At 42.1% G+C, this 26,342-nt stretch overlaps 1 protein-coding gene across 5 annotated transcripts in view; it reads right to left on the minus strand.

The window, feature by feature from the left end:
• Window positions 1–243: 243 nt before the first annotated feature.
• LOC118394738 (dipeptidyl aminopeptidase-like protein 6) overlaps window positions 244–26,342 on the minus strand; it is a 170,809-nt gene continuing 144,710 nt past the window's right edge. For all 5 annotated transcript variants that reach the window (XM_035788238.2, XM_035788236.2, XM_035788239.2 and 2 more), the window contains 20 exons: window positions 25,156–25,237; window positions 19,580–19,700; window positions 12,472–12,626; window positions 12,120–12,217; window positions 11,835–11,961; window positions 11,570–11,608; window positions 11,222–11,329; window positions 10,841–10,932; window positions 10,623–10,670; window positions 10,383–10,495; window positions 7,202–7,249; window positions 6,915–7,013; window positions 4,527–4,596; window positions 4,065–4,259; window positions 3,084–3,138; window positions 1,991–2,090; window positions 1,800–1,858; window positions 1,637–1,709; window positions 1,365–1,438; window positions 244–1,252 (listed from right to left, as the gene is read on the minus strand). In XM_035788238.2, coding sequence (XP_035644131.1) covers window positions 1,103–1,252; window positions 1,365–1,438; window positions 1,637–1,709; window positions 1,800–1,858; window positions 1,991–2,090; window positions 3,084–3,138; window positions 4,065–4,259; window positions 4,527–4,596; window positions 6,915–7,013; window positions 7,202–7,249; window positions 10,383–10,495; window positions 10,623–10,670; window positions 10,841–10,932; window positions 11,222–11,329; window positions 11,570–11,608; window positions 11,835–11,961; window positions 12,120–12,217; window positions 12,472–12,626; window positions 19,580–19,700; window positions 25,156–25,237 — 1,906 coding nt within the window. In that variant the 3' untranslated portion in view covers window positions 244–1,102. The remainder of the gene's footprint in view (window positions 1,253–1,364; window positions 1,439–1,636; window positions 1,710–1,799; window positions 1,859–1,990; window positions 2,091–3,083; window positions 3,139–4,064; window positions 4,260–4,526; window positions 4,597–6,914; window positions 7,014–7,201; window positions 7,250–10,382; window positions 10,496–10,622; window positions 10,671–10,840; window positions 10,933–11,221; window positions 11,330–11,569; window positions 11,609–11,834; window positions 11,962–12,119; window positions 12,218–12,471; window positions 12,627–19,579; window positions 19,701–25,155; window positions 25,238–26,342) is intronic.

Here is a 26,342-nt window from a genome sequence, read left to right on the forward strand (position 1 = left end):
GACATAATGGCAACATCGAGTCACTATATTTGCGCATGAATAATATGATGAAACACATTGGATATCCCCTGTATGTCCCGACACCGCGCAAATGTTTGAGAGAGGTTGGTGTTGTAGACATTTCGTTTTTATAGTGAACATTAACTTTTGGGCACATCCAGTGTGCAAAAACAGTGCAATTACCACATTTGGACACTGGAGAGGTTGAAAGGACACTTGAATAACACGATCAGAATGTTTGAGTGAGGTTGATATGGTAGAAATTGTGTTTTATATTGAACAAATCGCATTAAGGGATTCCAAATATGTAATAGCACTGGAATGATCTAATTTACAGACATATGCCACTTTGGAGAGGATATGGGACACTTGGAAACGTTCTGTGACCACACCTGACACCACTTACTAAAACATCTGCCATTTCTAGTTGTTAGGTCTATCAATCCCATTTTTTTCCTGATATTGTTCACATGTTGTGGAAGCCATCATATGACTTTCCAGCTCTTGGCATCAATAATTCACTTATAGCTTGTCAATGAAAGATTACTTTCAAAATAAAATAAAAATGATTTTGTGTGTGCTTGATCTTGTGTATTCTGAACTATGTAACTCATATCTTCTGATCATCTCCCAGATGTCATCTTTTCAAATATACCACGTTTTTGCATGTCAGAATTATGTAATTACACATGAATAGTAGTTACCTTTGAGTATTTCTATTTAGGAGAAAATCTACATTTTGCCATTACATCTAAGAGGATAAAAACAGCAGCACAATTTGATGTCTGCTGGCCAGTCCAGTTGTCAGCCAACCAGAAGTGATGAAGAAGAGGAAAAGGGTGAGGTGTGAGGTTATTGGTACATGCAGGTACTGTGCCCTAAAGAGAAGCCCAAATTATACAGAGGATGGAGTAGGTTAGCCTGATCCTAGATCTGTTTCACCAATGCAAGCTCTAAATGATCATTAGCTGACCAGCTGAGTTGGCAAGACGGCACAAACAGATCTGGAACCAGGCTATGGGTGGGGGTAATGAGTTGAGAAAGATTTGTTGCATATTGTGCTGTAGTAACTGGCTAGAGCGTTAACCATGTGTCAGCTGGTTTAACCATCGCCCTCATCCTCCTTGTCCTTCTCTTCGTCGCTCGGTAAGTCCGGCAGTCGGAAACACTCCTCAAAGAAGTTGACCAGTGATTGGCTCAGGTGTTGCCGAGTGCCATCGCTATGCAGGAAGTGTCCCTCGTCTGGGTAGATCTACATTACAAAAACAGAAAATAATGTAGGTAACACAATATTTGACACCCTGCTCATTACGCCTTCATTGGAATGTCCTAAACATGTCGTAAAGCTAAACTGTCAAGCCTACCTGTAAAGAGTAATTTGCCTTCTCGTTGATTAAATGGTTTATGAATTTTGCAGAGTGCTGGAAATGAACTTTCTCTGTAGGGAGGGAGAGCAGGTAACAGGATGTGCAAGATGTTTATATTCAGTCACAGTACTTCAACAACAATCAGGCTCAATCAGTTAAAATTACTTTGACAGTAACTTAGCCGATGCCCAAATAGGAGTTCGATAGGCAACAAAAACAGGTCTGGGACCAGGCTAACGTATTGATAGTGTTTAAAGTAATGACTGTACCATCAGCGGTTGGATGGATAATCATGTACTTCCTGTCCATGAGACGACCTGCCCGATGTGCTAAACTGGCCATCTGAAGGAAAGAGAATGTCACCATGAAATACATAGCATCTTACACATTGACTGACTAGTGTAAATACAGTGTGTGAACTGTTGTCTTTACCGAGTAAATTCGAGAGTCTGTCTTTGGTGATCCAAGGTACCTCTCTGAAAATGCTGAAGCTGGAGAATAAAGAAATAACACACATAATATCATGTTATAAGGCACTGTTCATAGAACAATTTGTAGTTTGTGGGGATAAATAATTTGTGCAGTAAGAAATTGTGTTGCTAAAGAAAATAATCACGTTATACCGTATAACTCAAAATCTGTGATGGGCGAGACGGCGGCTCCACATTTAAGCAGGGAGTCATCAGAACTTAAAAGCATTGTGGCCAAATACCCTCCGTAAACCTATGGATAGATATATTACAGTATCAAGTTTACTGAACCGACAGTACAGAAAGACATTGATGACATATCAAGGCTAGAGACTCCAGATACACCACTCCAAAGGTAGTTTCTTCCCAGTACAAACTGCATACACACTCAAACTTTCTATAGACAAAGGAGGACTGAGTGCCAAACTGAAACCTATTGAATTGTTTATGTTGTCCGCTCTGTGTTGTTGCTGGACCGTAGTGTAGTAGTGTGTCTCAAATGGCACACTATTCCTTTTACAGTGCATTACTTCTGGTTAAAAGTAGGCCACTACAATAGAGTGCCACCCCCCTAGATATGAGAGGGTGAGCTTCTGCTCTATTTTCCAGATGGAGTGAAAGCCCTTGTCCACTCTGAATATACACTGCTCAAAAAAATAAGGGAACACTAAAATAACACATCCTAGATCTGAATGAATGAAATATTCTTATTAAATACTTTTTTCTTTACATAGTTGAATGTGCTGACAACAAAATCATACAAAAATTATCAATGGAAATCAAATTTATCAACCCATGGAGGTCTGGATTTGGAGTCACACTCAAAATTAAAGTGGAAAACCACACTACAAGCTGATCAAAATGAGGCTCAGTAGTGTGTGCGGCCTCCACGTGCCTGTATGACCTCCCTACAATGCCTGGGCATGCTCCTGATAAGGTGGCAGATAGTCTCCTGAGGGATCTCCCAGACCTGGACTAAAGCATCCGCCAACTCCTGGACAGTCTGTGGTGCAACGTGGCGTTGGTGGATGGAGCGAGACATGATGTCCAGATGTGTAAGACGCTTTTATGCAAATCGAACCCACCACACTGGCGTGACAAGCACCATGCTCTACCAACTGAGCTACTCTTTCTTCAGCTCAAATACAGTACAATAATTGACAAGAAGGGAAGTAAAGGGAACCCAATTACGTTTTTTTTAGCTAAGTAGCTAAGCTTGTTTTCTTCAAGCATTGATTGCCCTTACCTTTCCATATACTCCCATTCGACTTTTGTCGATGTACATTTCTTTGGATATCAGTCTGGAATAAAGAAGAAAAAAACAATCAATGCTTTGGTTGGAAGGTCAAAATAGGTATTACATTTCCAACAAACACAGTAACGAACGTCCTGAAACAAAAACATCAGAATAATGTTTTCCCACTATAATTCAACTGTACCTGCATATATACTGAACAAAAATATAAATGCAACATGCAACAATTTAATATGTTTTACTGAGTTACAGCCCACCCACTTGGGAGCCAGGCCCAGCCAATCAGGATACGTTTTCCCTACAAAAGTGCTTTATTACAGACAGAAATACTATTTTATTACAGACAGAAATAACCCCCCTCCCCTCAGACAATTCCGCAGGTGAAAAAGCCGGATGTGGAGATCCTGGGCTGGCATGGTTACATGTGGTCTGTGGTTGTGAGGCCAGTTGGGCGTACTGCCAAATTCTCAAAAATGACATTGGAGGCTTATGGTAGAGAAATTAACATTAAATTATCTGGCAACAACTCCGGTGGACATTCCTTATGTCAGCATACCAATTGCACGCTCCCTCAACTTGAGACATCTATGGTATTGTGTTGTGTGACAAAACGGCACATTTTAGAATGGCCTTTTATTGTCCCCAGCACAAGGTGCATTTGTGTAATGATCATGCTATTTAATGAGCATCTTGATATGCCACACCTGTCAGGTGGCTGGATTATTGGCAAAGGAGAAATGCTCACCGACAGGGATGTAAACAAATTTGTGCACAGAATTTGAGAGAATAGATTTCTGTGATCTTTTATTTCAGGTCATGAAACATGGGACCAACACTTTACATGTTGTGTTTATATTTTTGTTCAGTATAAATACTGTAAGACGTAACATGGTATTAGTATATTATCATAAAGTAGGACCATTGATTTGAACTCTCAAGGAAGATTCTACTGTCCAGGTGTCTGTCTCTCACCTGAGGGCCTCCATCTGGTCCCTCTCCTCGATCACACCCAGTTTCCTCCTAATGTGGTGGAGGAGCTTGGTGCCCTGGAACCCGGACCCGTGGCCGTCAAAGCGGATCACAATGGTGCTGTAACTGCTCACCAACACCGTGGCCCAGTCCACACGGAACTGCTCTGTCACCATCTGTCCGCCAGGTGTTCCGTCTCTGAGGGAAACACATGACAGGCTGAACCAATGACCCCATTATAGCTCTCTGTGACAGGGTCCAAAGTCATGAGTCCAATGTCAAAACGGAATGTGCTATAATTCATAATGTAATCCCCTACTGGGGGTGGTGTGATTCATAGATATTATGCACACATGACTGTAAGTCGCTTTGGATAAAAGCGTCTGCTAAATGGCATATATTATTATTATTATTATTATTTATATCTAGAAAAACGTGTGTGTGGGTAGTTATTGCCATACTTACACTAGTAGCAGTAGGGGGTAGTGAGCTGTGTCTATGAAACCAGCTGGCTTCAGGATCTGCATTGTCAGAGCTGCAAGAAACAAGACTGTGTATTTGAATGTATTATGGATCCCCATTAGCTGTTGCCAAGGCAGCAGCTACTCTTCCTGGGGTCCAGCAAAATGAAGGCAGTTATACAATTTAAAAAACATTACAATACATTCACAGACTGTGTGCCCTCAGGCCCCTACTCCACCACAACCACATACTGTATATACAGTACAAAATCCATGTGTACGTATGTTATCGTGTGTGTGTGTGTGTGTGTGTATGCATGTGTCTGTGCCTATGTTTGTGTTGATTCACAGTCCCCACTGTTCCATAGGTTTTTTTTATTATTTTTTTAAATTTTTAATCTAATTTTACTGCTTGCATGAGTTACTTGATATGGAATAGAGTTCCATGTAGCCATGGCTGTATGTAGTACTGTGTGCCTTCCATAGTCTGTTCTGGGCTTGGGGACTGTGAAGAGACCTCTTGTGGCATGTCTTGTGGCGTATGCATGTGTGTCCGATCTGTGTGCCAGTAGTTCAAACTGACAGCTTGGTGCATTCTACGTCAACACCTCTCATAAATAAAAGCAGTGATTAAGTTAATCTCTCCTCCACTTTGAGCCAGGAGAGATTGATATGCATATTATTAACATTAGCTCTCTGTGTACATCCAAGGGCCAGCCGTGCTGCCCTTTTCTGAACCAATTGCAATTTTCCGAAGTCCTTTTTGGTGGCTGCCACGACTTCCGCCGAAGTTGGCTCTCCTGCCTGTTCGGGCGGTGCTCGGCGGTCGTCGTCACCGTCCTACTAGCCACTACCGATCCCTTTTTCGTTTGTCTATTGGTTTTGTCTTATTAGTTTCACCTGTGTGTATTTTAGTTTAATTAACGTCCTTATATGTAGTAGGTTGTCCCGCCCTTGTTTTGTGCGGGATTGTTTTTGTATTCATGTCATTTGGTGTAGTGCTTGTGTTTTATTCTCCGGTCTATTTTTGATCCTGTGATGGATTATTCACCCTGTGTGTTGGGTTGACCGTGTTTTTTGTGCGCCGCAGAATAAACTGTCAAATATCTGAAACCTGCTCTCTGCGCCTGATTCCACCCACCTTGATAAAACGTGACAGTGGCACCTGACCACGCGACAGAACAGTAGTCCAGGTGCGACAAAACTAAGGCCTGTAGGATCTGCCTTGTTGACAGTGCTGTCAATAAGGTAGAGCAGCGCCTTATCATGTACAAACTTCTCCCGATCTTAGCTACTGTTGCATCAATATGTTTTGACCATGACAGTTGCTCATGACCTCAACTTGCTCAATTTCCACATTATTTATTACAAGATTTAGTTGAGGTTTACGGTATTTAGTGAATGATTTGTGCATGTTGTTCTTCTTAAAGGCCCAGTGCAGTCAAAAATGTGATTATCCTGTGTTTTATACAGTACCAATCAAAAGTTTGGACACACCTACTCATTCAAGGGTTTTTCTTTATTTTTAATATTTTCTACATTGTTGAATAATAGTGAAGACATCACAACTATGAAATAACACATATGTAATCATGTAGTAACCAAAAACCGGTTAAACATATCAAAATATATATGTGACTCGTTTCAGGAAACTAGGCGTATGTAGCGGATCACCACTTCACAGGAGAGCCATTTGAACAGAAACCTTTTTTTTCTAAATGCATTTTTTGGCAGAAATGCCTTCTGGAACATGTGAACTTTCATGTGCCTTAAATATCTGTAAACATGAAAAAATGGTTAAATTGTGAACCTAGTTGGTTAAGCCACAGAAAAAGTGAGAAACCTTCCAACTAACCATGATTGGCTGAGATAATGAGTGGGCTGGACATGCCGAGAGAAGAGTTCAGATTGGTCTGCTATATAGAGGCTTCTGTCTATTTGAGCTGGTCAGTATGTGTTGGTAATCCTGTTAAATGCAGCTTTTTAAAAATGTATTGTGTAGTGGAGCTGCATAAGTGTTGATAGCTAAAGAGATGGAGAAAACACCTCTCTCCTTAAAACTAAGAGCAACCATGGCATGGCATCCGTGACATGGAGACGTGTCCATCATGCATGATGATGTATACGGGTAAGATAGTCTAGCTAACAAAATGTTCAGATATTACACGTTTCTAATTTTGACAGAAAGTGCTTTCATTTTAAGCTAATGTGTACAGTTAGCCAGCTAGCTGAGGTTAGCTGGCTGGCTCGCTAGCTAACATTGCGTGTATGATATTATTCGTATCTCAGAGCTGTTTGCTTTGCTAGTTAGATCCTAATACTAGCTAGCTAACATTGAACCTAGTTGATTAGCTACCACTACCAGCAGATTCATGCAAGGCATGATACCTACTGTAATCGTCTATGGTGATGGTCTCGTACTCCACTTTGGGCATCTGCATGCTGTGGTACGTGTTATTCACTCCCTCGTTAGTCTCCAGGTCCAGGACCTCTGCAGTGACATGGAAGAAACAGTCATATTGTTCACTTACAGTACTGTTTGAGTGGCAGCTTCATGAAGCATCTAACACATTTCCCATTGAATGATGTGTGATATAAAAGACACTATGCTGAATAAAAGGCCCCTCAGCTTCAGTGCTCTTTATGGTACAGGCCAGGGTCAGGCCTCATGCCACTCACTCTGTATGTCTTTGGTACTGTAGATGGCAACACTGGGTACATCAGGGCCTGGATAGGGATACATGTGGAGAGGGAGAGAGAGAAAGGGGTGGAGGTTGTCGGTTATTATAGGATGAAGCATTTTAAGGTTCAGATGAATGGCCTCAAATGGAGAAGCAAACAAAACACTCAAATCCTTTTTTTCTGTAGCATTTCACTTCAAATCAGAGCTCATTCAAAAATGCCTCTAGTTTATTCCACGAAGGTACGTTTTGTGTCCATTTGGTATTCTAAGAAGACATTGTGCCACAATATTGCATTTAAAAGCCTGTTAAATGAAATGTCCTTTAACCTGTTCAGGATACCACGGTTTACTGCCCCTTCTGGAGGATTTGGGTACCCATATAAAACATGATACATTTTTGTCAAAAGTTGCTAATATATGCAAATAAAAAATATTATCGAATAGAAAACACTCTAAAGCTTTTAAAACCGTTTAAATTATGTCTCTATGTAAAGCAGAACTCTCAAAATCTGCATTTTCCCAAAATATCTCTTCTCATCTGAAAAGTTGGGTCACCTTTGACCTCATCGCAAACACCCTCCCCAAACAGTTGCAGCAACAGGAACAGTCTCCACGTGTTCAGCGTGATCTCAGCTTCAATGGGGGTAAGCTCTCAGTCACTCTCAAAAAAACCTGTGCGCAATGGTCAAGTCCTCTCTCTTTTCCAAGATCGATTGAACAGTGCTTGTGTTTCTGTTTGTTCTCAAAATTGCTGTACACCTTTTATAACATGTTAAAGCTTGATTATGAAGTTAGTTTGACAAGTTTACTCGACATATTATATATACTTTCGAAGTTTTGGTGCGCAACCACTTCAATTTTGACTACATTTTTACCAAAATCAGGCTATTTTGAGAACCGAAAGACGCAGACTTGAAAACTGAACGCTAATTTGGTGAGTATAATCCCTTACAGGTCGTTTGATGGAAGAATAACAAAGGTAAGGGAATATTTAATGTATTAATTTTGGGTTTCTGTCGACTCCAAGATAGAGGAGTCATTATGCTACTGTGGGAGCGCCGACTCCATATTATAGTCTAGTGAACGCAAAATGTAACGTTAAAATTAAATGTAACAATGCAATTGCATTTAGAAGAAGTGTATCTTGCTATACATATGTAAAACATGCATATTTAGTCAAAGTTTATGATGTGTATTCCTTGTTAGCTGACGTTATCTGCCGGGGCTATCGTCATTTCTCAGGACATTTGGGTAGCATTTTTTGAACGATGCATCATTGTAAACAGAGATTTATGGATATATATAGCATATTATTGAAAAAAATGAATGTACTGTGTAACATGTTATATTACTGTCATCTGATGAAGATTTCAAAAGGTTAGTGAAATGATTTTTATTTTAATCCTGCGTTTGTTGATTGCATATTTTTTCCTACTTGGCTATGCTAATGAGCTATGTCTGCGGTGGTGGTTTGACATAAATATGTGCTATGTTTTCGCCGTAAAACATTTTAGAAATCTGACTTGCTGGCTAGATAAACAACTTGTTTATCTTTCATTTGAGCTATTTTACTTGTTAATGTGTGGAGGTTAAATATTTTTAGGAATATTTTTGCGCATTGTGCGTTATGGTAATGAGCTTGAGCTGTAGTCACGCTACCAGCAGAGGAATAAAACTCCCTAGCTGGTTTTAATAAAGACCCCATGGAGAATTTTAAAAATCAGATTTTTTTTTTATATGATTAAAGACTTGCTGAACAGCCCAAAATGCAGCTCCTGTGCACCCTCTGTTACTTCTAAGAAGACTTTATCCCACTTAACCACAATATTTCTCCAAGATGTCGTCATCATTGTCATTTAAAGTCATTTCTGAAGATTCATTTTTAATGTGATTAGTGATTATTTTAATTCTGTTCCTCATTATGTCAACCCTGTTACATGAACTGAACTCTCGTTTAAATATGTTTTTTTTTAAAGAAACATTAAACATCTAATAGTCTAATCATAGTGTAAAAGCTGGTTAACTGGTTCTACTCTTTTTGGCCATTTTATGGTGTTTGTGGTAGAAAACGGAGCGAGTCGAGCACAGATAGACAGGCTACAAATGTTTGAACAATTCCTTTTTTTATTTTTTATGGCTGATTTAAGATGAAATCGTCGACCCTGATACAGTCAACCCAGATACAGTCAACCCGGATACAGTCAACCCGGATACAGTCAACCCAGATACAGTTAACCCAGATACTTTATTTGACACTTAGGCACTTACTGTTGTAATTTTTATTTAACCTGTTGAGATGGGAAAACAATTTTTATGAAGTTGAACATGTGCTCTTTATAACAGAATGTTTTTTAAATATTTTTTTTAAATAAAAAAATACATTTACATTTCTCAAAAGGCACTGAATTGGTGGAATGAGCACTCTGTTTCTCTTACCATCTTTAGTAATGCAAGTCTAGAAATAACACCTCTCAGCCAGCCATGTGTCATTACTGAGAAGCCACTGTCTGTCTGTAGCACCTTGGGGAGCAGCTGAATGAATACCCGGCTGTTATTATTACTCCAGACAGTTAGACCAGGGCTGGTTTCCTCTCACAAGAGCTAATTAACGAAATACGGTTGCTCTTTTTCCTCTCTGGAGCCGGCCTTCTAAACAAATCAGCTGTCATGGCAACCGCACTAGTAGGAGAAATAAGGATGATGAATATTCTCAGAGGAAATGAGAACACAGACTTAAACAAGGCCATGGGCCCTACTCTCATTCTATAGATAGACCCTGTCTGACACACAGGAAGCAGGGCAGGAAATAGGGCTCTATGCCAACTACTGTTTGATACACAGCAGGAACACTTTTTAGGGTGCAGGCTGGCGATTCACATTTGGCAAGGGGCTTGAGTTGTCTGACTGGCAAATACAAACACTGGTTAGTGCCGACTGCTGTCACATTCAATACAACCTTTTGCCACAGCAAAATATTTTGACTGAGCATGTTTAGTGTCCGTGTAGATTTTTAAATCTACACTGACACTAAACACCCACTAAAAGCCTGTCAGCCTAGTGAAAGACTTCAATGTATTTGTATATCACAAAAATATACTGATTCAGTTAAGTGCAACATTAACATTAACAACATTAAGTGCTGCTTAGTGTTCAGGATTCAAGGTCAGAAGCACTCACCTTTACAGTTGAGCAGGAAGTACTGCATGTTGTGGCTGAAGGAGCCATCCACATAGCCACACTTGAACTCACACGACAGACAGCAGCGATTAAATGGGCCATTGGTGTCCGCACTGACACAGGATAGATACAGTAAACCACGCTATTAGCATTATACGCTATTAGATTTAAAAAGACACCTAAATAGTGATCTCATATAGAATAACCATTAGAGAGCTAAATCCCAAAATGTAATTATACCTGTAGAGGTGTCGTCGTTTTGGATCATCCTCTGTGCTCAAAAAGTATCTGTAAAACATTGTGATGAAGATCAGTTTGGAGTTTAATGACCATTACCTGAACAAGACGGTAAGGTAAGTCAAATACCCCTGGTAACATTTGATCAACTATAAGCAATAGGAAATCATCATGGTACTATTTGGTCATGTTGCTGTAATGTATGGGTCGGAAAGGCTTACATGAGCTGCCTTTCTTGGCTGTAGGCCAGTATCTGAGTCACGTCCCAGTCGCCTGATGTCAGGGACTGCAGAGTGTCTGTGCTGGTGTTGGGCTGGAATGGAACAATACATCACATTGCATGACAACTACAAGTCTGGATAGAAGAGTTGGTTATCTATAACAGCTCATACAGACCAGGCTGGGCACACAGAGGCTGGGATTCAATCCAAGGTGCATTATAGGGCAGCGCATTGAACTTGCCTTGCGCTGCGTTTACCATGAGTGCGTTCTCCGCAGACGTCGGGGGAAATGCTTTTAAAAGGTGCATTGTGGGCTGTCCAGTGCGCTGCTCTATAATGCGGCTACATTTTAAGAGAAGAGAACAGACTGAGGTGTTTTACCTGGGAGGTGGACATGGAGATATGGAAGAACTTTCCCCTTCCACCCTGAGGAATAGCTCTGGTGAAGAAGAACTTGTATCCGTCATGGGAGAAGAGTGGCTCCTCGTTCTGCAACAGGAAGAGAAAGAAGTAGGTGGGTGTGTGTGAGTGTGTGAGTGTGTGAGTGTGTGAGTGTGTGTGTGAGTGTGTGAGTGTGACTGAGTGAGTATATTGAGACAACTCAACTGTTAAACTGCACCTCTGTCCTTCCTACCCCCTCCTCCTGTAATGTATGTATTTCACTGGATCGCTTAAAAAAAAAATGTGTGTTGTGATACATGTTATGCTCTTAGTGTTCTTATCACTTACCTGTCTGTGTAGCCAGCCCTCACTTTCATCCTCGTGTTTCTGGAAAAATAACAGGGCGGTTACAAAATGAATACTGGATTGAATCCCGGCCTCTGTGTGCCCAGCCTGGTCCACCGTGCTTTTTCTCAAGTTACATACTGCAGTATTTTATTTGAATGGAGAGGAAAGTAAGGACAACTTGGATTGTGACTGAGGAGGCAAGAAAGAAGTAGGGCTTAATGTTAGAGAGGGTGACGGTGTGTGTGTGTGCAGGCGCGTGTTTCACCTTGGTGCACACTCCTGTGGTGGCCTCACACAGTGTCAGTATGGAGTTGTTCTGAGCTCTGTTCAGCCAGTTGACTGCCAGCTTGGTGCTGGTGGCCCACTTTACCATTGTGATGTAATATTCTCTTCTAAAAGAAAGAATGGAATGTGTTACAACTTACTTACAATTTTTCTCTGCAGGATTACCTGAAAGGTGACGAGTTTGCATCTCTGCTATTCCCTACGGGGTAGTAAATATGACCTTTAACCTTGTGTCACAGTGTCAGTCAGTCAGTGAGACCCTCACCCTATCCTGGGGTCGTCTGGCTTCTTCATCTCCACCGTGTGAAGGGGTCCGTTCAGACTCACCACAGACAGGTGTACTACAGGGTTGTCCTCCCCAGCCTGCAGGGGCAGAGACAGCTTATGCCAGAGATCATATCATTCTGTGGGTTATACAGTATCTATATTGACAATTTCTGTCTGCGTGAAGTCAACTGTCAGATCCATACAACTCGATAAGAGTTGATCCCTTTTCTGAACGTTCTGCACAACAACACTACGTACTCATTCAAAACCACTAACCCAGAAAAGACAAGGCGATGTAGAGCAGAAAGGACCGAGAATATTGAAGAGACTGTATCTAGGACCTACGGTACCTTAGGGTAGTGACACTCCAGCCCTGTTGGATACAGGGCGCCAGTGAAGATGGGGACCTCCATCTTGCGCACCAGGGTGTCGTTGATGGTGGCATAGGCCAGTCTGAGACCGTCTGGAGACCACCAATGGGCTATGTGGGTCTGCAGTATCTCCTCTGTAACAGCATACACGCCCATAAACAATTAACTACTGTATCACAAACGATGTCCATTTATCATTCAAGACAATCGGCCCTCTGTAATTATTGCGACAGTGAAGCACTTTTTCTTCTTTTGACTCTATACTTCAAAGGTTTGATTTGAAATGAAACACTGACTATGAGGTTAAAGTGCAGACTGTCAGCTTTCATTTGAGGGTATTTTCATCCAAAACTTTTGGAGTATAGAGCCAAAATATTTCAAAAATGCTTCACTGTCCCAATAACTTCGGAGGGCACTGTATATGTAGTCAATGCTGTTCACCGACAACAGCTCTGAATTCAATATCATAGTGTCCTCTAAGCTCACAACAAAGCTCAGGGCTCTGGGACTGAACTCTTCCCTAAATAGCTAGGTCCTGGACTGATGGCTCACTCCCAGGGGGTGAAGGTAGGCAACATTATCTCATCCACACTGATCCTCAACACATGGGCCCCACAAGGGAGCGTTCTCAGTCCCCTCCTGTACTCTCATAGTCACTTTACCAATACCTACATGTACAGTGCCTTGCGAAAGTATTCGGTCCCCTTGAACTTTGACCTTTTGCCACATTTCAGGCTTCAAACATAAAGATATAAAACTGTATTTTCTTTGTGAAGAATCAACAACAAGTGGGACACAATCATGAAGTGGAACGACATTTATTGGATATTTCAAACTTTTTTAACAAATCAAAAACTGAAAAATTGGTACGGCAACTGCACTGCCGCTGACTGCAAGGCTCTACAGAGGGTGGTACGCTCAGCCGAACGCACCATTGGGTGCACACTGCCTGCCCTCTAGTACACTTACAACACAAGGTGTCGTAGGAAGGCCAAGAAAATCATCAAGGGCCTCAGCCACCCCGAGCCACAGCCTGTTCTCCCAGCTTCCATCACTGAACGGACATTTACCCTGCCCTCACCCCCCTCAGTCACTTCTCTTTGACCTGCAATGTTGGAGCTTAAGAATTTCACTGAACCCTGCAAATACATCTGTGACCCTGTGCATGTGACTAATAAAATCATCTAAGTTTAAAAGATCGTCATTGGTTTAAACAGTCCCTCCAGGATTCAGCGATTCTGCGATCGCATAATTCAATGCAAAATCAACCAAACAGCGCATATTATGCGAGAGCTCGCAATTTTCACCAATCCCTGCACTTTACCGCATAAAATTGTCCAATCAAAAGCGGGTTCGTAATTTTGACGAATTACTGCACTTTTACCGTGGAAAAGGGCCGATCCAACCACATGTCAACAAAGTTATTTCTCCCTGGCCTGTCAGTGTATTCACGTGTGAAGACGATGGCAGAAGACCGTGTGAAACAATTTCAAGAGCTGAAAGAATCAAGGTGAGTGGTGTTTTACTCAAACTCAAAAAAATAATTCAATGGTAAATGGCCTGACTGAAATATCTTTATTAGAAAGTCAAGCTGTCACCGAGAACATTCCGCAATTTCCTGTTTCATTTAATACTCAAAGAGAGAGAGCGAGAGATGTATTCTGCTTAAAATCGTTCTAAAACTGAGCACATTACTTTTATTGCTTTATATGAAATTAACGTGAAGACAAAAAAAACATTGCAAAATGTTTCGCAGAATTTCAGAATAAATGACGCAAAATCAAGAATTCTTGGCCGCAGAAATCACAAAACGAATGTGGCAAAATCCTGGAGGGACTAGTTAATAATAGTAAAGCTAATAGTCTGTTGTTTACTGACACACTGTACTGTACATGTCATCCTGTCCCAAAGTTACTTCATTAGCTGTGTGTGCTAATAAAGGGTATCTAATACAATAACACTGTGTAAACAGATGCTGATGTGTTAGATGTGCTGTGGTTTATATCTGATTTATGACACCCATTTACTGTACTGGAGGAGATTATGTTGTGTGTAAACATATGTCTTTGTCATGTCTTTATCATTCCTCAGGTGTGAAGAGCACATGTCAAAAGGTCATTTGAAAACAGAGGTAAGGAAAAGGACAAGACAAGTAATTACGGAAATGAATGGACAAAGTCAAATATAACCCACCAATGCCCACCAGGTGGCAACATAGACCTCCCAGGAAGGCCTCCTATGAGAAAAATAGTACAAACAGGCAGCAACCATTCCCTGAGACAGACGAACTCCAAAGACCTTGGCTGTGGGTTGGTTCTCTGATTCAGTTGACAGAATATGAGGATGGTCTACGAGGGATGATGAAGACCAGCATGCAGCGATTGTGAGTGGGAGAGTGGTGATTGGGTATATTGGACATTGAATAACCATGTTGAGTCATCGATCCCCTCTCTAAGAATGAGATACGGATTATGAAATAACTCATTGACTGCATTCAAGAACAGTGGTCAACACAATCTTCAGTACAGTATGACAGCAGACATCCAACCATTTCTATTGCTGCATAGAAGACTGCTGTATAAAAGACCATATGGATAATTACAGGGTAGGAATAGCAGGGTTGGGGTCAATTCTGAATTGCATTGTGACTTGCTCTTTAATTCCAATAAAATAATTTAATTTGATTTGAATTTGAATTAGCCACACCCCATAGAAAGCAGAATTTGAATATGGAATACACAATGGGGAGGAAAAACAGCCGCATAAAAAAATTATGTAAAAATATAATTAATTACATTCACCCCCCCCTCCCCAATGCACCAACAACCAAGATAATTAACTAAAGAGAAAAAAGAGAGAAGAAAACAGCAAACAACAATGAAAACAAAGGACTTCAAGGACAACTCAAATCATAACAGCAATGCCAACAGTATATGTTTGTGTGCATGTCTGGCACTATTACATGTACAGTTGAAGTTGGAAGTTTACATAGGTTGGAGTCATTAAAACTCGTTTTTCAACCACTCCACAAATGTCTTGTTAACAAACTATAGTTTTGGCAAGTCGGTTAGGACATCTACTTTGTGCCTGACACAAATAATTTTCCAACAATTGTTTACAGACAGATTATTTCACTTATAATTCACTGTATCACAATTCCAGTGGGTCAGAAGTTTACATACAGTAAGTTGACTGTGCCTTTAAACAGCTTAGAAAATTCCATATAACGATACAGTCTCTTACGACATTCGTTTACCTCCCTTGGAAATTGGTCATTGAGCCCGAATTTGGTCCCTTTAAGCTCCCTTCCCCTGCTTTTGATCAGCTCCTTTTGTTGGTAGTGTTCAGATTTTGCGATGATCGGTCGGAGACCGAGTGTTCGTTGTTTGCAGCAACTTCTTTGTTGTTGTAATATTGCAAATGGACGTGGCTGTTTCACCATTAAGGATTCCATCTTTAAAGGATAGTTGAATTCAATGAAATTGTTGCTTCCAGTGGGGTGTGGCCAATTCAAATTCAATAACAATGTATGGTTTGAATGCAATTTCCTTTCAAAATTCTGAATTGACCCCAACCCTGATGAATAAGTTATCTGAAAGATCTGTGCTCTGTGCGCTAACCCACTGAAGGTCTTCAAAGACAATCAATGGGAGGAAATACTGCTGGAACTAAACTGGCAGGGCTTTGGTGAAGGAGTTCCGAGGTCAGTGAGGAAATTCACTTATATCAGTCTCAGTGTAGTCATGGAGACAGCAAGAGGACAATGCCCCACAGCCCTCAGGGAGACACATGATGGACAGACTATCCTAACCCTAGCTCCAGCCATAACCGTAACCCTAGCTCCAGCTCCAGCCACAACGCTAACCCTAACTCCAGCCACAACCCTAGCTCTAGCCACAACGCTAACCCTAGCTCTAGCCACAACGCTAACCCTAGCTCTAGCCACAATGCTAACCCTAGCTCTAGCCACAATGCTAACCCTAGCTCCAGCCACAATGCTAACCCTAGCTCCAGCCACAATGCTAACCCTAGCTCCAGCCACAATGCTAACCCTAGCTCCAGCCACAAACCTAACCCTAGCTCCAGCCACAAACCTAACCATACAGTAGTTCAAGCCACAAACATAACCCTAGCTCCAGCCACAAACCTAACCCTAGCTCCAGCCACAAACCTAACCCTAGCTCCAACTCCAGCCACAACCCTAGCTCCAACTCCAGCCACAACCCTAACCCTAGCTCCAACTTCAGCCACAACCCTAACCCTAGCTCCAACTCCATCCACAACCCTAACCCTAGCTCCAACTCCAGCCACAACCCTAACCCTAGCTCCAACTCCAGCCACAACCCTAGCTCCAACTCCAGCCACAACCCAGCCACAGCCACAACCCTAGCTCCAACTCCAGCCACAACCCTAGCTCCAACTCCAGCCACAACCCTAGCTCCAACTCCAGCCACAACCCTAGCTCCAACTCCAGCCACAACCCTAGCTCCAACTCCAGCCACAACCCTAGCTCCAACTCCAGCCACAACCCTAGCTCCAACTCCAGCCACAACCCTAGCTCCAACTCCAGCCACAACCCTAGCTCCAACTCCAGCCACAACCCTAGCTCCAACTCCAGCCACAACCCTAGCTCCAACTCCAGCCACAACCCTAGCTCCAACTCCAGCCACAACCCTAACCCTAGCTCCAACTCCAGCCTCAACCCTAACCCTAGCTCCAACTCCAGCCGCAACCCTAACCCTAGCTCCAACTCCAAATACTCCCAAATTATTGCACAACTTGTAATAAGTTAGCCTAATATGATCCACTATTGCTTGCGATCCTTAGGAACAACCGCACAAACGTGACCGAGGAAAGAAAGTTAAACTGACAATGTTTTTTTAAATATATTTGTTATTTTACTAGGTAAGTTGACTGAGAACACATTCTCATTTACAGCAACAATCTGGGGAATAGTTTTGGATGGGGGATGAATGAGCCAATTGGAAGCTGGGGATGATTAGGTGGCCATGGTTCTAAGAGGGCCAGATTGAGAATTTAGCCAGGACACCACTACTCTTAAAACGAGTGCCATGGGATCTTTATTGACCACTGAGACTCAGGACACCCATTTAACGTCCGATCCAAAAGCCAACATCCTACACAGTGCAATGTCCCCAATAACTGCCCTGGGATAACAAACATTTAGACCAGAGGAAAGATTGCCTCCTACTGGCCCTCCAACACCACTTCCAGCAGTATCTATTCTCCCATCTAGGGACCAACCAGAGCCAACCCTGCTTAGCTTTAGAGGCAAGCCAGCAGTGGGATGTAAGGCGTATTCTGCTGGCTAATGGAATGATGCAAAATGTAAGGAAACTAACACTAAAGTGACAGTTAGAAATGTATGTGGGTATTACTGACGGTGGCTCCCGATTGTGGTTCATATTTAACATGATGCAACTGTCAAATAAAAATGTGACAATCCCGGGCATATAATTGAAACATTCTAAAGCCTATACGTGAACTCGGCAGGTTCGGCCCTACAGAAGCCTGTAGTTTGGGTCTCCACATTTCAATCTACACAAATGATGAGGGCACACAATAAATATTCGGAATATTCTGGGAATTCCGTCCGTTTACGTGTTTAACTCGGGTCGGAATTCTCCATCACAGGAACTGTTGCTCCAATCCACTGCACACGTTGCCAGATCATCACCGCTCAATAACACCCTTCCTATTGCATTACATAACCCCAAAGACACACAGACAACTTCTCGTTTCCTGTCACTACAGTGATAAATCAGCGCTGGGGGTGTTGTGAAGAGACCCACATCCTGTGCTGTCTAGTGCGGTCGGCTTTGTGTGGCCCTCTCTCTGCTCTGCATGACAATCCTATCCTGTCTCACTACTATATCACCCTCACACCAAGCATTCTGCTCTGATAAGATAGGGAGAGGGGCGCACACACACACGCACGCACGCACGCTCACACCAGTCTGATGATGCTGCTCTGAGATCTGGTTCAGGAGTCATTCCATAAACCTAGTGCAGACAAATATTATGCAACTATGTGACTGTCTATTCGCACTATAAATAACATGCATATCTAATATCGCGCTTAGGCCTACACAATGGATTATAGCATTAGGTAAGCTTAACTGTGAGTTTACAATCTAGAAATCTAATCAAATATGAAAGCCAATAGGTTTTATGAGAGCTTAGTCAGTAACCACTAATTAGACAGTTGATGGCTAATCCTGCTTGATACTGTACACCAGTCTTGTGAAAGACTGGTTTCCAGCTGCACACTATCAAAATTGGCTACTGTAGGCCTACATAGTGCCAGACTGACCGATGGGGATATAAGTGTGTTATAATGGGTTTATACTCCTCTCAAAAAATGGATTTGGGATCCAGAATGCCCTGTGGTTGAATTAGTGACCACTAGAGAGCGAAGAGGTACCACTGTCACCTTGAGCCTAAGGCTGCTATTATAAAACTCTATGTAGTAATCCAGTGATATAAGGGGTGACATCGAAAGTAAAACCATTATCCAACAAAACAAATCAATGAGGAAAAAAATGTAAAGAAATAAATGGAGAAATTAAGACCGTATTGAGCAGAACATTTTCCAAATGACCACATTACAAATGGTGGTACAGTAGTAGTGTGGATGGCAACCAGTTGCAGAGTGAGATTGCAGCGATGCAGACATGAATGAATGAATGAACATTGCCTAAACACAGAGACACAGAGACAAGCGTGGAGAGCTCTGGGGACAGGGAGACAGTGAAATACAACCAGATGTTTCTCTTTATGTAATTACTTACAAACACTAGCCATAGTGAGGAGAGGGGAAAACTCATCTTAAAAATGTACAATAAAATTGTCTCTATTTTTTGTTATGATTATATTGGCTTGCTTATTCTTTTAAAACAATGTACAGAATAGGTGGAGTTTATTTGTGATTCCATGCCCTATGTTTTGATACTGCTGCAATCCTGGGGTGTAACTAACAAGCGTTCTCTGTCCTGCTGGTATTTGTAGTTCTGTTAGAATAGCTCAGCTGTATGCAGTAGTGAAGGTGCATTTGTAGTTCGCCTACCTTCATACAGCCAGTCACTCAGGCCATTGAAGATGACTCGCTCCTTCCCTGTGGACACCAGGCGAATGGTTCTGCTCTCCACTGTCGCTCTGTAGTAGATGTTGTTCTCAAAGATAAAGATCTGGGGAAAGAAAGGACATGATGCTGGGTATGGTACCTCCAAAATAACAGTTTTGTGCATTTCAGTGATTTTGCTTTTGCCTCTTGACGTGTTTCAAATGTTGTCTTCTCTGCTTGACACTATGGCTGCCTTGTAATTACTAGATTGTACCTTTCCACACAATAAAAAAACACTGACTGACACTCCTCCTGGGTAATCTTCATCACAGTGTGACAGACACTCAGTCCTAAAAAAGAACATTCAGCCTCCAGCCTGTAGACATACCCACTTACACACACCATGCACAGAAGAGTCCCATACGAGTTTAAGCCCTGTCTAAGCTGTGGGAGGGAGGGGGCATTCTACTAAGCTACAACATATGCAATTGTTTATAGAAGGTCATACCAAGTATCATTTCACCATTTGATTTAGAATTTTAAGGCCCCTTGAAGTATCAAAAAATACATATAAAAAACTATTAGATGACATTTGGGGGGGGGTTACTGCTATCAGCCCAGACAAACGCAGTTAATAACGGATTGGAACAACAGAGAGTCTTTCAAAAAATGTTCTGAGGTGTCTGTCCTATTCTCTGAGAGAGAGAAGAAAGATAGGGAAACATTTTTGTAATAATTTTTTGCATTTATTTAACCTCTTATTTTTGCTTCTAACAGTCTCCATATATACTGTACTTCCAGTCATTTAAAAAAACAAACTGATACAGGGGGACGTTGTGATGCCTGTGGGCTTCCTAGGGCAAAACCACCGACAAGTATTGTACGGGAGAGTCTCATCTTTCCATAGAGGTGTAATAATAATAATAGTCTGTAGGCCAAACCGATTTTGTGAGTAGACCGATTTTCGGAATGTCTCATGGTCTGACAAACACGCTCTAGCTCTGTCACCTTTCCCCACAGATGGGGTGTCTCATGGTCTGACAAACACGCTCTAGCTCTGTCACCTTTCCCCACAGATGGGGTGTCTCATGGTCTGACAAACACGCTCTAGCTCTGTCACCTTTCCCCACAGATGGGGTGTCTCATGGTCTGACAAACACGCTCTAGCTCTGTCACCTTTCCCCACAGATGGGATGTCTCATGGTCTGACAAACACGTTCTAGCTCTGTCACCTTTCCCCACAGATGGGATGTCTCATGGTCTGACAAACACGCTCTAGCTCTGTCACCTTTCCCCACAGATGGGATGTCTCATGGTCTGACAAACACGCTCTAGCTCTGTCACCTTTCCCCACAGATGGGGTGTCTCATGGTCTGACAAACACGCTCTCGCTCTGTCACCTTTTACCACAGATGGGATGTCTCATGGTCTGACAAACACGCTCTAGCTCTGTCACCTTTCCCCACAGATGGGGTGTCTCATGGTCTGACAAACACGCTCTAGCTCTGTCACCTTTCCCCACAGATGGGGTGTCTCGGTCTGACAAACACGCTCTAGCTCTGTCACCTTTCCCCACAGATGGGGTGTCTCATGGTCTGACAAACACGCTCTAGCTCTGTCACCTTTCACCACAGATGGGGTGTCTCATGGTCTGACAAACACTCTCTCGCTCTGTCACCTTTCCCCACAGATGGGGTGTCTCATGGTCTGACAAACACGCTCTAGCTCTGTCACCTTTCCCCACAGATGGGATGTCTCATGGTCTGACAAACACGCTCTAGCTCTGTCACCTTTCCCCACAGATGGGGTGTCTCATGGTCTGACAAACACGCTCTAGCTCTGTCACCTTTCCCCACAGATGGGGTGTCTCATGGTCTGACAAACACGCTCTAGCTCTGTCACCTTTCCCCACAGATGGGGTGTCTCATGGTCTGACAAACACGCTCTAGCTCTGTCACCTTTCACCACAGATGGGATGTCTCATGGTCTGACAAACACGCTCTGGCTGTGTCACCTTTCACCACAGATGAGGAAGTGTGACTTAGGCGGATGTGGTGGATTGAGACGCATCCAGTCACACAAAAGGGAATATACTGTAACGTTGCGGATAAAGTTTGGAATGATAATTTCATGTGTACAACTTCTAAAGACCGTTTCTAAAAGGACTTGTTTGTGAGTTTATGGAGCCTTTGTTCATGTTTTTCCAGGGCCCCCATACACAACGAGGATGAGGAAGTGATTTGCTGTTTGGGGTAAGTTTCTTCCCAAAATGTGAAATCACAAAAAAGGTTTCTGTAACATGCCATTTCCATCAAAAATGTAGATTTGGTTGAGAAAAATAAAACTTCTCCTTTAAGAAGAGACTACTGTGGGTGGATGAGTGTGTGGCACCACCACCAATCTACCGTCAATCCACTCTCCTCTCCTGCAGCTTTACCATGCGTTGGTGGGAGAGGGACACAATGTGTCTTTGAAGTACACAGATCAGACTCAGACAGACACTCCTTTATTCTTGTCCATGGTCTTAAGTCACAGGGAGAGGGATGATGATTCTCTTTCATATTCTTGGTATTTGTTTAAAAGTCAAGGGTTGATGTGGACGGGGAATTAATACGGGACATTTTCCAGCTTGTAGGTGGAATGTATCTCTTGACTTATGACCCATTCAATCAGTTACCATTCATTATATCAATAAGGGATAAGATGAAAAGAAAAAGATTGGGAACAAAGGTAGAAACAAAATTTGAAAAAAAAAAAACGAAAGTAGAGAAGATAATAAAAATATTTCAAAAGGTAAAAAGAGATGAAAGTAGAACCATCAAAGGAAACCTGTGGAGCATGTGAAAGCCTTGTGTGTGTGTGTGTGTGTGTGTGTGTGTGTGTGTGTGTGTACCCAGCTAGTTGATTTCTCTGTCATGATAGAGTAATTGCCCATGGCTTAATGATCACAGTAGGGTGCTTCTCTGTCTCCTGGTTCCACAGATCACACACATGATGCTCCAGTACACACACACACACTTTGATGTAATTCTGTATAATGGATGATTCTGATCATTCTGACAGTTTTTATTATGCAAAATCAATACGTCCACAAACGGGAGAAGAATAACTGGTGTATCAATAACTGGTGGGTGACTTCTGTGTCTCTTTGATATTTTAAGTAGAAATCGTAAAAGCCTGTTAAACTAAATGAAGTGCCCTTGAATAAAGATCCCATGGAGAATTCAATAAATCAGATTTTTTTGGTATGAATAAAGACTTGCTAAAATCAAGCATTTTGACATGTTCCTATGTGCACCCTCTGTGACTTCTAGGAAGATATTAACATGTTCCTATGTGCACCCTCTGTGACTTCTAGGAAGATATTAACATGTTCCTATGTGCACCCTCTGTGACTTCTAGGAAGATATTAACATGTTCCTATGTGCACCCTCTGTGACTTCTAGGAAGATATTAACATGTTCCTATGTGCACCCTCTGTGACTTCTAGGAAGATATTAACATGTTCCTATGTGCACCCTCTGTGACTTCTAGGAAGATATTAACATGTTCCTATGTGCACCCTCTGTGACTTCTAGGAAGATATTAACATGTTCCTATGTGCACCCTCTGTGACTTCTAGGAAGATATTAACATGTTCCTATGTGCACCCTCTGTGACTTCTAGGAAGATTTTAACCCACTTTGCCCCACTATTTCTCCAGGTTTTCACCATCATTGTAAAGCCCTAGGTATTGTGTTTCTTTGACAGTCATTTCTGAAGATTAGTATTTCTCATGTGATTTGTGATTAATTTATGTCTGTCCTTCATTTTAAGGTCATCCCTGATACTTGAACCGATCCCTCGTTTTGATATGATGTAACCGATCCTTTTAAAATGTGTTTTTCAAATGAAACATTGATCATCTAATAGTCAAATCATAGTGTAAAAGCAGGTGAGCTGGTTCTACATTTTGGGGAAATGTTCTGGTAAACCCTGTTACCCATAGATAGAAAGGCTATACATGTTTTAAATAACAATTTCCCCAAAATTGTGAAGCTTGCATTTACAGTAATTGCCCATCTCTGTTGCACAAAACAAACTTCCATTCTCCCTGTTACATTGGGATTTATGGCAGATTTAAGATGAAATCGTCAACCCTGCTATGGTCAACCCTGCTATGGTCAATCCTGTTATGGTCAATCCTGTTATGGTCAATCCTGTTATGGTCAATCCTGTTATGGTCAATCCTGTTATGGTCAATCCTGTTATGGTCAATCCTGTTATGGTCAATCCTGTTATGGTCAATCCTGTTAGGGTCAACCCTGTTAGGGTCAACCCTGTTAGGGTCAATCCTGTTAGGGTCAATCCTGTTAGGGTCAATCCTGTTGGTCAATCCTGTTATGGTCAATCCTGTTATGGTCAATCCTGCAATGGTCAATCCTGCAATGGTCAATCCTGCAATGGTCAATCCTGCAATGGTCAATCCTGCAATGGTCAATCCTGGTCAATCCTGCTATGGTCAATCCTGCTATGGTCAATCCTGCTATGGTCAATCCTGCTATGGTCAATCCTGCTATGGTCAATCCTGCTATGGTCAATCCTGCTATGGTCAATCCTGCTATGGTCAATCCTGCTATGGTCAATCCTGCTATGGTCAATCCTGTTATGGTCAACCCTGTTACTTTATTTGGAACCTACACGAATAGGCACTTAATTACTGTATTACATTTTTTCGGAATAACTCGTTTTTTTATGAAGTTAAATTGTGCTCTTTATGACAGAATGTTAAAATTAGTTTGAGAAAAAAACTGTGGGACCAAGATACACTTTTCAAAAGGCACCGAATTGATGGAACGACCCTGGTATCATTGGCTCAAGCTGAGAGAAAAAACATCCGCTCAGACAGTTCACAGCTCTAGCTCCTCAATAAACCAAACACGCAGCTACTGTAGACAACAAAACAAAAAGGAAGCAATCGGGTCATCTATAACCATATGCAAATGGGCCTGCCCTTCTCCCTTGGCAGGCAAGACCTCCTATTTTACTAGCTTGAAGTGTTTATATTGTTCCCTTTTAAATTTGTCGGTCGACTAATTTAGGCAAATTATATGATAAGAGCTCTAAGGTAACAACCAACCGAGTTGCAGTAAAAGGTAATAGTCGGTGGTGAAACACAGGGGAATACAGCCCACTACTGTTATTCTGTAAGTAGTCCTCCAATATAAAGTGCTGTTGTGAGGTGAATGACAACCTGCACCAACCAGGGAAAACAACAAGGAGGTACACTGATATTTTTTCGAAAAACGTATCTCCTTCGACTCAATAACAACAATGACTGCTTCCTGCTTTAACCGCAGACACGGTTGTAACATCACCGTCTCCGGAGTGGTGCTCTGTAGAAAGGGAACGCACAAAGGGGCGTATCACGGTGTCTGTCAACTCTCCCTTTGGCAGGCCTTAAAAAAGTTGGAATAATAATTTGTTTTCGAGTTCAAGGCTGGAGCATATCGGTAATGGAGGTATACGGGTGTGTGTGTTTTTCAGTGAGACAGTGAGGGTGTAGGCTGGTGAGTAGACAGGTGTGTGGGGTCTCCTACCAACTGTTGGCCCTTGGGTCCCCATCCAGCATACTGCAGGAGGGAGTTCCGTACCTCAGGAGGATTCAGACTCCACGTTTCCCTGTGGAGATACAACACACACTCTGTCACGGTGTGTGTGTGTGTCTTTGTTTGTTTCAGGGCGCGTGTCTCAGACTGTGCACAAAAATACATGGAATCTTCCAGTGAGCTATCTAGGTTGCTTCTGTCATGGTACTATCAATCATTCAGAGACAAATTTAGCAAATGTTTGCTTAACTTTAAGAATGAGTATAAATATGGAACAAAAAGCAGACCAGACAGAGCAAGTACATAACAAGTGGCCTTTACCTTGGCTGATAGGGATGGTGTTTTAAATATATCCACCAGATGGCAGCACAAGTGCATGGATTTGACTTTGCTGATGCTAAGCACTTGTTAATGCCGCATTCACATGCTCGTCGAAACTAGGAAACTTCCGACTTGCTAACAGGTTGTAATTACACACATGCCGCGTTCAACCAGTAAGCAAGTCGAGACGCCACACTTTTCTTTATGTTTAAATGAAAGTCAATGAGCTATTGCTATTGCAATGGTGTCGATAGGAGACACAGCCAGTTAAGTAGAACGCAACAGACATTTTTATTTCAATGGTAAATGGCCTGATTGAACTATCTTCATTTATCCATCATCTTTGGTAGAAAGTCAAGCTGTCACAAAGAACAGTCAGCAATTTCCTGTTTCATTTAATACTCAGACAAAGAAGATGTGAGTCAGTCAGTCAGAGAAGGAGACAGACAGAAAGTGAAAGACAGAGCGTGAGAGAGAGACTGGGATAGAGAGAGAGAGATGGAGATGGAGACCGACAGAGAGTGAGAGAGAGTGACAGACAGAGAGAGACATATACAGAGAGACAGACAGACAGACAGACAGACAGACAGACAGACAGACAGACAGACAGACAGACAGACAGACAGACAGACAGACAGACAGACAGACAGACAGACAGAGAGACATACAGACAGACAGAGAGACAGACATATACAGACAGACAGAGATACAGACAGACAGATACAGACAGACAGACAGAGAGACATACAGACAGACAGACCTATACAGACAGACAGACCTATACAGACAGACAGACCTATACAGACAGACAGACAGAGAGACCTATACAGACAGACAGACAGACAGATACAGAGAGA

The sequence above is a fragment of the Oncorhynchus keta genome, chromosome 15 (assembly GCF_023373465.1).
Source record: "Oncorhynchus keta strain PuntledgeMale-10-30-2019 chromosome 15, Oket_V2, whole genome shotgun sequence".
Classification (NCBI taxonomy): domain Eukaryota; kingdom Metazoa; phylum Chordata; class Actinopteri; order Salmoniformes; family Salmonidae; genus Oncorhynchus; species Oncorhynchus keta.